General features: G+C 40.1%; 1 protein-coding gene across 3 annotated transcripts in view; it reads right to left on the bottom strand.

Moving 5' to 3' along the window:
• Positions 1-13,176, bottom strand: part of TBL1X (transducin beta like 1 X-linked) — a 239,746-nt gene that overhangs the window by 52,949 nt on the left and 173,621 nt on the right. For all 3 annotated transcript variants that reach the window (XM_058045172.1, XM_058045171.1, XM_058045173.1), the window contains one exon: positions 1,049-1,156. In XM_058045172.1, coding sequence (XP_057901155.1) covers positions 1,049-1,106 — 58 coding nt within the window. In that variant the 5' untranslated portion in view covers positions 1,107-1,156. The remainder of the gene's footprint in view (positions 1-1,048; positions 1,157-13,176) is intronic.

Genomic DNA, 13,176 nt, shown 5'->3' with positions numbered 1-13,176 from the left:
GTACAATAAACCTTCTTCATTTTAAGTGGAGATTCTTTGCATGGGGATTCAGTTTCTTGGGATTGAAACAGACTCTTGCAAATGGAAGAAACAACTTAAAATAATGCATCTAATGAGTACCAGTTATAGTGACCAAGGGAAGCAGGCTAAGGCAGTACCTTCTACCTGCTGGGATTCTCTGTACAAGACATCTCTTGGGTCTTCAGGGCTTATTCTAAAACTGGCTTCAAATCTTCTGACAGGATGACATCTATTTTGCACAGCTTTGTTTGTTTGCTTCAGCATATGAAGCATGAAATCTTTTTAGTCAATTCTACTTTTACCAACAGAAAGCAGAGGGTCAGTACCAAGTAAAATGTTGGTGATGCTGGTTACAAATCCTTTGTCAATGTTTCTCAGCTCCCCTATCATCTCTACAGTAACAGAATGTTTTCCATTAGCTAAGAGACTTTCTACTTCTTGCAGTCAAAGAGTGGAAAGAAGACTACATATATAAAATAAACCCAAAATATAAGATTCAATTTTTTTTTTAAGATTTTGAAGTCCTGTGGTATTTTCCAATATGAAAACAGCTAGAGGTGGAAGAGGTATGGAGACAGAGCCATGATGACACTTGTGCAGCTCAGTTTGCATACATAATTATCCTAAGAATGGTGTAAAACATCAGAAACTTGCACCCAAATTTCTCTTTAGAGCCAACATAGACCCAATGTAAATAATTTCAAGTATCTAAGAAAAAAAAGATACAAGACACATGTGCTTTTTGCCTGTGCTGCCAAAAATCACTTTGGCTGACATATCACTACCAAAGCATTTGTTAACATAATGTTATTTACTTCTTGTTTTGCCAAACTGCAGTATCTTGTACCTCTGCATGTATGCACTTTTATTGTGTTCTAGATTTCAAAGAAACAGGGGTTTGTGCAAAAATATTTAGTCTATCAGTCTGAAACACTCAAGGACACATCCCAAGAGCAACATCATGCAAAAAGGCAATTTCCCCATTTCATTTATGACCAGAAGTTATGAAGAAAGACCAAGAATTTACCCGATTCCTGGAGATAGCGATACACCAAGAAATTCACTTCGTCACTGGTTATGCTCATCTTAGCCCAACCTCACTATGATGAGGTTTACGAGAAGTGTGATCCACGCTCTGTTCAGAGGGAGAGAAAAGAACAGGTTTTGTTTTATTTTCATTTACTATGAAATGTGTTATCAAAACAGAGGTGGGAATTGTTAAGGTATTTAAAGATGTCATACAGTTATTAGGGCTGTAACGTCCCCATGTGAGGCATCCATTACGTACTGGAAATCAAGTACTCAGGCTGTACTGCACCTCCTAGTACAATTCACAATAAGTACTTAACATAGATGAGAGAGTCAGAGGGAGCATTTTAAATACTGGAAGACTTTTCTAATGTCAACTCCTTTACTTGTGTGGCTTTCCTACAGGTGCTTTGGAGACTCCTCTTTACTGTGTGAGCGTTTTCAGAATTGCTGGCAATTACAGTCATGTATAACACACCAAATGATAATATTTCTGCAGCTCTGAATTTGTAATCCGTTTTTTTGTCCAGTTGTTCATCCACTGAAGACACATTCTTTCCTTTCAAAACTGTGTTATGCAATGAATGGGGCCAGAGGGGAAGAGAAAGAGAGAGATTACCATATACCTTGAGTCAACAAGGAAGACAAATATCCTTGCATTATATAAAGCTGTAATATTATAATGTCTCTGTTCATTTATGTTGAGCAAGAATTAAACTCCAATTTTTCATTTAAGTAATTGCAACCTTGAGGATGACGGTTTTACATTACTATTTTGGGCATATACTCTGCTAACAAAAACACTGGGTTTAGATGATAAATCTGTTTTGAACGTTTTCCATTAAATCTTGATGATTCACTCCTGTTTGGGAATCTGACTCAAGTAGTTTGGTTTTAGAAGACCCAAGCACTCCTCAGACATAAACTGTGCAGCTGTGTGAGCCACACCATACCTGTGAGTGAGTGATCACACACAGCTTTGGCACGCGGGGCTCTCACAAGTGCAAGACCGTGGGCGTGTGCCGGGCGTTTCGGTTTCCCGTTTGTCTCTTCCTGGCAAGTGGAAAGGTCGCCTTTGTTCATGGAAAACCTCCTCAGTAATTCCTGCTGCCTAAAGCAGCACCTGCTACTGCAGGCGATGGTGATCGACGACGCTTCCCCCACTGATGGCTTAAACCAGCAGGTCACTCATGACTGTAACAGATGTCTCTGCATATTTATGGAAATGGAGGTCTTTGGAACCCTGGTAAGCCTCTTATTATCCCAGGCCGTATTTCATCAATAGCTTGGATGCTGGTTTTTCTTACGAAACCACAGCTCGCTAATTTGGCAGACGTCTTCCTCAAATACTTGAGTCTTAATTGTTACAGTTTACATTTCATGGAGAACAAGAAGAAACACAGTACTGAAAATCATTCAGTCTCCGTAAGGAAAATTTCATCTCCTTTGGAAAGGATGAATGCTTTCTGCTAAGATTCTGGCTGAGGAGAGCATCAGCTGTATCCAACATCCATTCCTGTCACACATGCCACGTATTGCCCTGGGAAGCCACTCAGTCTCTGCTCTCCTCAATCCCTCATCTGTAAAATGGGCTCAAACTGCTCTGCCACACGATTAGGAGACTGGAAGCACGGGTAGTGGTTAGGACTGAAGTTACCAAAGCTGGCAACTTCATGCAGGGAAAGCACCACTTTCAGTATAACTTTATTCACACTTCCAGATAAACAGACTTGGACCTGAATAATTAATAACCTCCTGTACCCTTTTTGCATAACCATTGCTGTACAATGAAGAACAGGACAGACATTCACAGCAACAGTTAAGGCCATTTTCATCTCTGAGTGCTAAAAATACATCTGTATCGTTGCTATGGCCATAATAGTAATAAATCAAAAGATAATGATCGCTGTGGGTTGAAAAAAAAAACACCCCACTTTTAAAAGCATTTTAAAAATAGCTGTTTCAGAGTTTGGTGGTAGGAAAGTTGGTAAAGATGAAACCGCTTACAAAAATTCAGTTTCAGCAATGACGTACTCTGTGGTAAGATGAACTTTATTAAAAAAAAAAAAAATCAAAACCTTCAAATGCCATTTCTGGGTGCATCCTGACAATTTTAGATATTAACACGGTATTTCCCACATTCAGAGGGTTGCTTTGGGAAAGGGGAGGCAAGGGAAAGGAAGAATGCTGGATTTTATTTGTTTTTCTAAAGATGACTTTTCTTAAATTAATTAAAATCGGAGAAAATCAGTGTGATTGCAAAACAGTCTCCCAGCTCCAGAAAAAAAACCCTCTACAGCAGCTACCCTTGTATCAGAATCCCAAGTACACTCAGTAATAGTTGAATTTACAATGCATTTTTTCTGAAGTCAGTCAACAGGAATTACTTTGACACATGTGTCAGATCATATCTTTATACACACATTGTTACCATGCCACAAATAACCAGATGATCTCCACTCATATATTTAAGGTTTCTTCTCTCCCACAGATGTCAGGGTAGCAATCAGATACACAACTGTAAAGCTTTTACCCGTCCAAAGCAAGACACAGATTTTGCCTTTTACCCAGAGAAATCTATTAATTAGCAATCTGGCTGACCACACTCAATTTCATTAATGCTCTTTTGATTCCCTTCTTCTCTGCAAAGAAACAGTACAAATAAAACCAGCTAAAAAAGACATGGTGGGGAGGAGAGGAACATAAGGAACAAACAACTAGCCTCTCCCTCAATATATCTTTTAAATGCAGAAATGTAAACTTCTGTAGCAAATCACAGAAACTTTCAGTCACCACTGTGATTGATTTATTTCTGCTAATTGATGGCCTCCTTTTGTTACTGACAACTGGTATTACCTAGATTAATAGTTTTTTAAAAGAAATGAAGTGCAGTTTATAAACAATACTGATGTGCCTTTGGAGACATTTCACATTGAAACCAGCAATAACATCTTAATTCTTCAAAATGTCAAGAGGATTAACAAAAAGCATTCAAATGTGTTTGAACTTTCTTTACGTGAAACACTTTCTCCTGCAGCCAATTACACATAATGGGAAGTTCTATTTACTTCAACCTCTAAAAATTTGGCTTGTGATCCTGTAGATATTTAAGAATGCCCCAAAATGTGACCTGAGCCAATTAACACTTCCCAAAGTATAACGGATGCAAAACATACAAACCCTATCAGTGGATGGATGGGTTGTCAAGATTATTCAAAATTAAATCAAACACTTATTTTAAACAAACAATAGTTTGTTAAATAGTTCTATCAGACAGGCTTGCAGAAGTGCTTCCCATATAGGGTTTAAAATCTGGGACAGTACCTCAAATACCAGCATTGTGCTTCTAGGGCTGCTTGTCTTTTGCTGAGCCAAATGTTTCACCTGGTGCTGAGCTGGCTCCAGTGGAGCTGGAACGGCAGCACGCCTCCCTGTGCTTGGGCAGCCAGGGCAGCCTCCTCCAGAGTAACCACAGCACCTGGCCTGGCTCTGCTGCACACTCCATACCACTGCTCCCAAATCAAACCTGCCTGGAGCACTGGGAATCCTGCTAATGGGCCATGCAAGGCTCTGGAGAAGGCAGCCTCATGTACAGCCATGGCTCAACACAGTGACGGCCAGGGCAGCTTAGAATTGTTTATTCACATCCCATCATCCCCTTGCTCAAAAGGATTGCTCTTCCTTTGCCAGGCATATTTTAGCACTGCTGCCATAAATAAGGGAGATCTGGCTGAAGAATCAAGGGAAAATTATCTTTTCAATTTTGAAATAGTCTCTGAAGACTCAACTCCTCTGTCTCTTTTCCAAGTGATGGTCACTGGATCCCCCAGGGCCATGTCCTGCCCTCCAGGCCAACCCCAGGGCAGGGGACAGCCAAGGTTATTCTGGGAAATGAATTTACATTTGCTACTTGAACCAGCATGCCATCCATAGAGACTGGGAATTACCAGTCAATCTCCCCCTCAGGAAGGCAGAAACAGGTCAGACATTTAGGGAAAACACCTAAACTAAAACCTAAACCTGAAACTCAAATAGGAACTTGGGCACTTCCCATTTGTGCATCCATCCCTGCTAACAGAAATTTATCAGATGGCTGGTCTAGCTCTCATCTTACACCTTCAAAAATTCTGCAAGCTCCAGTCTGCTTTAATTGAATGCTGAGCAGTTGTCAACTTCTTGGGAGAGATTTTTTTTTGGGTCATTGTGGTAAAATAAACACTATACCCTTCTTCCCCCATGCCCTCCTTTCCTCCAAACCCCAGCTGAAACACTCAAATTTTCATTTATCTCCTGCAGAGATAAATGAAATGTCTTCTCACAACTGAAACGTTAATGATGACAACATTGTCATTAAAATGACAGGGAGGTGTAAAGAGAAATTGTGTATTTGCTTTGGGGGGAAAAAAGCCAAAAAGCAGAGGTTCCATAAAAATGAAAACTTTCCAGAGAATTCAAACATTTAACATTGTCCACTTGATGCCCTGCTGCATGGGAACCAGAGTTCACACACTTATGCTCCCATTTTCCCACCCAAGACAGATCTGTGCACCAAAGTGCATCTCTCAGGACCTGAGACAGTCTCCCCATCTCAGAGAAGAGAATGTGAATGTAATTACTGAAGCAGACTCTAGGAAGGCACCGTGGCAGCACAGCCAAATCAATGTGTTACTGTTTTGTATATGCTCCGTAGCTTAATGAAAAACACTTCCCAAAGCCAGAAGCCACTTCTCACAAAATGAGTCATTTAGGCAATCTCTGTGTTTTCTGTTGAAAAATACTTTCATCAGAAAGTTTCAATGAGCCCTACGCTTCTGTATTTCTGGGATGTGTGTTACTGTGCAGCCAGAACAGAGGCAGCAGCCAGCAGCTCTTCCCCAAAGGCCAACGAGCTCTGCTTGGCCCTCACCAATGCATTCCTCAGTCTTGGCTTTTATCACAGCTGCCTCTTCTCTGGAGAAACTCCAGCATGCTGCTTTCTCAAAATGCCAAACCAAACTTCTGGGAGAGGAAAAGAGCAAACTCTGCCTCTTCTCCCCTCACAGTCTCTCCTGCCATTTCTTGAGCCTAAGGAGCAAAACATCTTTTCTTCACAAGTATCCTGACAATGGAACTGAGACCATCACACTCCTCCTTCTGGTTACAAGGTATAAAGCACAGAAGAATAATTCTTCCTAACTTCACTATTAGTGACCAAATTAACAGTGAACCCTTTTCAAAATGCAGCTTGAGCAAGCATGACTTCCTGATTCCTCCTTGCAAGGCTTGATCAAGACACCTTGCTTCAAAACCATCAAATGTAAACATAAACAGCTGCCCATTCTAGAGACCTTGCACTTAAGAAAGCAAATCAAGATGTGCTCCCAACAAGAGCTGCACAGTATCTCCCTGGCCCTTCTTAATGAGGACACAAACATGTTAACTATCTTCACTCTAAATGACAACCACGTGTCACCCAAACCATTCAGTGACAAAAATGAGGCGATTCACATATCTCAAATCTAACGTACCACACTTGTTACAGATGCTCACAGATGTGAGCATCACTTACACTGTTAATATTTTGAAGCTTTCTTTCCAAGAGCAGTAGCATATTTGTTGTTTTGGGGAAAACAAAAGCTGAGATTCCCCAGAAGAGAGTGATTTCCTTTGGGAATGGTTATTGAGTTGTGCAGTATGCACTGTCTCATTTAGATGTCTCTCACCCATGTTAACAGCACATCAGTAAGGACAGGGACCTCAATGGCAGAAGGCAATAGGCTTGTCAAAAATCCTGCACTGCCAAATGTTAAGCCTGGCTCTTATTTTGGTTTTAAGTCTATTTATTTACAGTGACCTTCAGCTGATTTTTAAAAGACCAAGACACTAAACCAAAACAAACCCAGGGAGCCACAGCTCATTCCTGTCCTCACTGCTGCCTGTAAGACACTCACATGAAAAGTTGTAACCACTAAATCTGTACCTGAGAGCTTCAGAAAAAGTTGGCCAGGATATAATAAAAGCCTGCCTTGGGTCCTGACACATTAGGGTATCTCATTCTACTAGCCAGTGAGCTCAACCATATCAGTGTTCCAAATCTGGTGCCAATCAGAGAAAAAGGAGGAATACCATCTACAGACATGTGCCAGTGATCAATTAACCTGCAATTCTGTCTTCAAGAGGTCACTCTTGATGAATCAAATGCTGCATGGACAAACCTAGCAAAAATGAGGTTTGCATTTCAATAAAATCAAAATGTTGTTCAGGGAGAAGGTTGAATTACTATGCAACATCTAAAAAGAGTTATCTTTGAACAGATTATTCTTTTTTTGAATAGTAACTGCTCCTACTGTATTTCTTATTTTAAAAATCTGCAATGAATTATCAAAATGGTTGTCCTGTCCAGGAAAAAAGGTTAACAAAATAACACATCATCCAGTAAGCTATCAAAAAATAAAATCAAGGAAAAAAGTATCACAAAGATATTTATAAAAATCATTTGGCCAGTTAAACACTTTGGTGGACATAATTGCAGAAACTTTATTTCTGCATGAATACTACTTTTCAATAAATTATAAATTACTTTCAAACTGAAGAGCCATTTGGAACCAAACCCACATCTATTTATTTAAAGAAAGGGCAACGAGAGATATTCCAACAATTTGTAAGTGCTATTCAAACATTTTTCAATTAATCAACAATTCCCAGAGCAAAATAACTAATCATCAACAGAAGATAAGCCTTTAATCACCAAATTCCCAGCAAACTTTACTTCCTCTATGAAAAGGTTCAGAACAGTGCATCAGATCTTTCATAGTTATAATCCCTTAGTTTGATCAGGTTGTTTTTCAGTTCTCAGCTGGTTTACTTAATTACATCAGCTTCCAGCATTTCAGCTCTAAGAGTTCAAGTGGATCTTTTCCAACTGCCTTTGCTGCAAAATGAAATGGGTTTTCCAGTATTGATTTTTCCTCTTTGTCTCTTTGCTAAGGGGAAAAAGGAAAAAAAACCCCACATTAGCTCTTCCTAATTAGTGCAATTGTGTTTCACCTCTTTCATAACTTTGTTCTATGAGGCACCTTCAATTTTTTTAAAAAACAGAAATGTCATTTACACGAATATATTATATGGAAAGCCACAGAAAGACAAATGGGAAAGCAATGGTTGACAGTAGACTAGAGCTTGCAAATGAAATGAAAATAATTGTTTTAAAATAAGAAAAGAAGGAATTACAGAGGCTTGAGAAATCAAAACACATGATTGGATTTAGTTTGAGAACCAAGATACCTCATCAGTCTTGGAACAACTGAAGTCAATTGGGAATGCTGCCACTAAACAGAACCAAGGATTTTCTTCCTTACATGAGCACAAAATTGCAATTAGGACCAACCCAGGGACAATGGTATGTGTCCACTCATTTCAAACCAATTAGGCCAAAATGCATGATTGTCTGATGGTGCAGTAACCAATGGTCTGTGTGCGTTTCCACGCACGTCATACAACAAAAATATGCTTTAAATCTTACAAGTACTGCTACATGTTCAAAAATGTTAAGGAAGATTGCAACTTTAAAGAGATGGCACAATTTCTCCAAAGATAACCTCTTTTCTTTAATTTTCGAGAGAGGTCAAATATATTATCTCAAATTTAATTTTTCACTTAATATATCAGGATTTTCAGTAAAACCTCAACAAAACATTAGCAATTAAAGTTTTCATCTTTACTTCATATTCAGAGTTTTGAGGTGAAATGAATGTGATGGCATGAGTTACTACCAGAAATGACTGTACCTGATCCAGATGTAAGATAACACAGCTGAACTTTTAGAAAGAACATTCCCCACAGAAATCCAGAATAAAGTGTAGGGTTTTTTTTCAGTTGATGTTAAATAGTAAATGTACACTAAAAGAAATGTGAAGTATTTTGATTTCCGAGCTGGTCTGTAAGAATGGGCACTAGCAGGCATCAACTGTGATGAGGCAGGCCATGGTCTAGAAGAGGACTGGCTTTGAGGTGACACTGTGTTGCTGGGATACAAAAGGAGCTTCCAGAAACCTCCAAAAGGCTCAGCCACCTGCTATATGGGCAAGGCATCCATTTTAAATGAGACAATTGCAGGGCAAGGAACATAAGAGTGATATGCCTGGAAGGAGAAATGAGAGACAGTCTGGAGGATTTGCCCAAAAGACAGAATATCTGAATAAGGCTTTTTTGATTATTTCTGATTTTTATCTTTGCTGCTAAAAATGGTTCAACTGGTAGCTGGGGTCAAAATCTTGATTTCTCCAAACACATCTGAGTGCCCCACTGCAGAACTGGGCTGTGCATTGATCCTGCACCTTATTTTTGAAGAGTGAGGTAAGGATAAAACATCCATGTCTGGTTTTTTTACCACGTTCCTTACACAAACTGTTTCCTACACCACCCTGAGGGTAAATTCTCGTTACAAAACCCAGACCACCACCACCTCATGGCTGCAGTGGTGTCAGTGCCCAGTACAGTGGTAGGTGCTTCCAGAACCCAGCATGCTACAGACAGGTGCCCTGAGCACTGTCTGACCACGGATGTGGCATGCAGGGGAGTGAGTGCAAAGGACTTTGAGACTTGCTCCTGCACCTTGTCCCTTTGTCCCACAGCTGTGAGGCAAGCCCACAGCTCTCCAGGCAAGTGGCAGCATAGACACAGCACTGTCACCAGACAGGAGGGCCTGTTCATCCACATACCTGAAGGTTTGTGTGCTACATCCTCCACAGGACCCAGATACCCAGTAAATCCTGTTTCAATTCCATGCCTATATGAATTTCATCCTGGCTTAGTATCCCTCATGACAGCTTGACACAAGTACAGTCGGAGAGAAGCTAAGAGTGAAAACCATTCTGGTACTACTCTGTCATGACAACACTGCTAAATTGCATGATAAAATCTTCTCTTGGACTTCGCAAAGCTCTGATTGAGAGGAACCATCACAATCTGTGCTAGGCTAACCAGCCTACAGCTTTCTAGCCATGCAGGCTGGCCCCACACAGCTGGGGGCTCCTAGAAGTAAAGGACAGGAGAAGGAGCAGTGTTGTCCATGGCATGTGGGAGGTGGAGATGGGCACATCCCTGACCTCACAGTCTGGGATCTGCCCATAGGAGAGAGCCACCAAGGTCTAGAGAGCAGCAGGGAGCTGCAGCAGCTCAGCCAGCTCATGTCTGGATGGCCTCAGGCAAAGGGAATGTGCAGGGATGTCATTAAGGGGGTGTGTTTTTATTAGTTTCTGCTAATAAGCTCAGCAGATGTTACTGGAAAGAGTTTGATGTTATTTTTCCATCATTTTCAACGGTTTTTTTCCCCCTCAGAAAGCAAAGGGAGTAGATCTTGCCACATATTTCAACCTTCCCTTGTTCCCCCTGTAGTATTGTCAAAAAATGTATCTGAATATTTTCTTTATTTTTATTATTATTACTGTACAAAGGGAAAAAGCATTTTCCCCATTTGTCTATAATTCCAAAATAGCTGAAAGGATTGTACTGCAAATTAATGGGGAAAAATACTTTTCAGACTCACAGCATGGAAAATTTAACCCCCCCCCCCCAAGAAGTATTTTTCAAATTTTAAAATGTATAAAAACAAAGAACTGTAATGGAAACTATTTCAAAGTCTTATTATGGCAGTTCCTATTATAAACTATTTATAAAAATTTTAACTATGGCTATAAATACTTCATGTTTTCCCTTGAATAATCCTAAGAGAATGTCAATGCTAAAAGCTGTAAGGACAAAGATTACATAGGGTGGGACAGTGGAAAAGAAAAATATATACATAAATTCAGCATATATCACTGCTGTGTATTTAGTTCTTAGTAGAAATCTGTTGCAGCATTTTTTGGTGTGTGTTCATTTTTTTTACACATAACCATACAGCTTATATTAGTTGAACTCTGGTGAAGGGTTATTAAATGTCTACATTTTATGGAAGGTATAGGACTATTTTCCTTGTTGGAAGGTGGAGAGGGGAGGAAGATGGATGGAGGGAAATAATTTGCATTTAAAGAATGCCTGTAGAAACTTCTAAGTAATCACTAAAGTAAAAAGTTTGTTTCTAGGTTATTCTTCTGCATTCACATTGCAAAATATGTTATAGAGAAACTTCCCATTAAAAATCAATTCAAAGAATTAAGGGTGAGAAATTTCTGTCTAATAAAAACTACCTCAATCACCAATTTCAGACACTGATTTGTCTTCAACTTTTCCTCTCCATGTTCTATAACCAGGATTTAAATAGCTAAGAAAAATTAATACACAGTGTATGCAGTAATATAATCCAAGTTGTACAACACTTTGCTATATATTATCTGCCTTTTCATCCATCCTCCCCCCTTTAATGCTGTAATAGTCCAAGAGGGGTGAGGCAGTCTCTTCAGTCATTCCAGACTTTCCTGGCTTTTTGGGTGAAGAATGAACACCACAAAATGACAGAGATTCACATTTCTGGTGGCAGCATCATGAGGTCCTACACAGGCCTAATATAAATAGCAAAGTCCATGGATTAAAAGGCAATGCTAATAGGAAAGCTTTCTAACCTCCTTTTAGAAAAAGCCATACAGCCTAGAAAGTAAGATGAACTAAAAAATCCTTTGGGAGTTAGAGACAGACATGACATAATCTAAGGTTTTCACAAAAAAATTCAGTTAAATACTTCTCAGAATGGATTTTAATATATTATGACACAGCTATTAGTTAGCTCAGATTAAATAAAAAAAGCACTCCCCTGCTTTAAAAAAATCAAGATACAGAGAATTGAAGCCTTAAATCCATACATACAGAGTTTGAGAAGCTTTTAAAGGTTTTAATCCCTGGACAAGAATCACTTTATCAGAGAATAAAATGATTCTGCATTTTTTGCCTTCTCTCTAAGGAGGACTCCAGGGAAGCTAGAGGTGATGAGGAAGGCTGAAGTAGGTGTCAATCATAGGCTTGCTATTATAGAAATATTATAAAAGCTGCTCAACACCAGTAGGATTTTGGATACCTACAGGCTGGAGGGGATCTCAGGTCCCAGCCCAAAGCAGGGCCAGCTCTGAGGTCAGACCAGGCTGCTCAACAGAGCTCAAAACCCTCCTCAGACAGGGATGGCCCAGACTCCTGGGGTGACCTGCTCCTCTGCCTCACCCCATGGGAACACTTTGGGAAAAGCTTCTCCTTAAACCCAGCCCAAACCTGTTGTAATTTGCTCCTCCTGTCCCATCCCAAGGACTCCCTGTGGGTGCTGGGGGCTTCAGGTGCTCCAAAGCCATCCAGGCTGCCCCTTGTCCCCCCATCCCTCTCACAGTGCCAGTGTCCAGCCCTGTGTCCTCCCAAGCATCCTCCAGCTTGTCACATCTTTCCTGTGCCAGGTGACAAGAGCAGATGCAGTGTCTGGGTGGGGTCTGACAGGAGTTACACAGACAGGGACAATCCCTTCCTTGATTAACTGGCTGTGCTCCCTCTCCCACTGCCCAGATTATTTGTGTCTTCCAGTTCACACAAAAAGAAATTACACCAGGGCTATAAAGAGGCAAAACCTCCATAAGACTTTAAAATGAACATCAGTAACAGCAAAAATTCAAGGGAAGCAATTTTTCCAAACTGGAACAAATCTTACTCATTGTCCTCATTACTAATTTTATTTGGAAAAAAAGAAATTTTATTTGGAAAAGCCATGCAGGAAGATAGATAGGGTAACACTCCACACTGTCATGCCTATTAGATCTTCAAAGGATACTGAAACCAAGTGGGTATTTCAGTCATCCAGCTCCTGGAACATCATTCTCAAAGCCTAGTTAGCTATGAATTTCCCTCTACAAGGCACAGGGAGAGTTATGTGCCTGTTCCAAAGATTTATGTGTTTTCCTGTAGACGTGGATTAGACACTTGTCTGAGACTGGGATTCATGGCTTCAAATTTCCGCTCCAAATCCAGGCTCCAATCTGTATTTTTGGCTGTGGAGAACTGACTCAGAACTTTTATTTGAAAAGGGAAAAAAAAAGAAAGGAGAAAGGTGGCAGTGGAAGTGGTATAACAGATTTAAGAGGCTGAAGATTAAAGTATTCACTGAAGAATTAGCGGGTTCAAAGTTGCATTTTCCAGCTCCCAGGAGAGCACACTTCACACCTGGTTACAGGTTGC

The sequence above is a fragment of the Melospiza georgiana genome, chromosome 2, assembly GCF_028018845.1.
Source record: "Melospiza georgiana isolate bMelGeo1 chromosome 2, bMelGeo1.pri, whole genome shotgun sequence".
Classification (NCBI taxonomy): Eukaryota; Metazoa; Chordata; class Aves; order Passeriformes; family Passerellidae; genus Melospiza; species Melospiza georgiana.
Note: the sequence above shows the minus strand (reverse complement) of the source record. Positions and strands in the feature narration are given on the sequence as shown.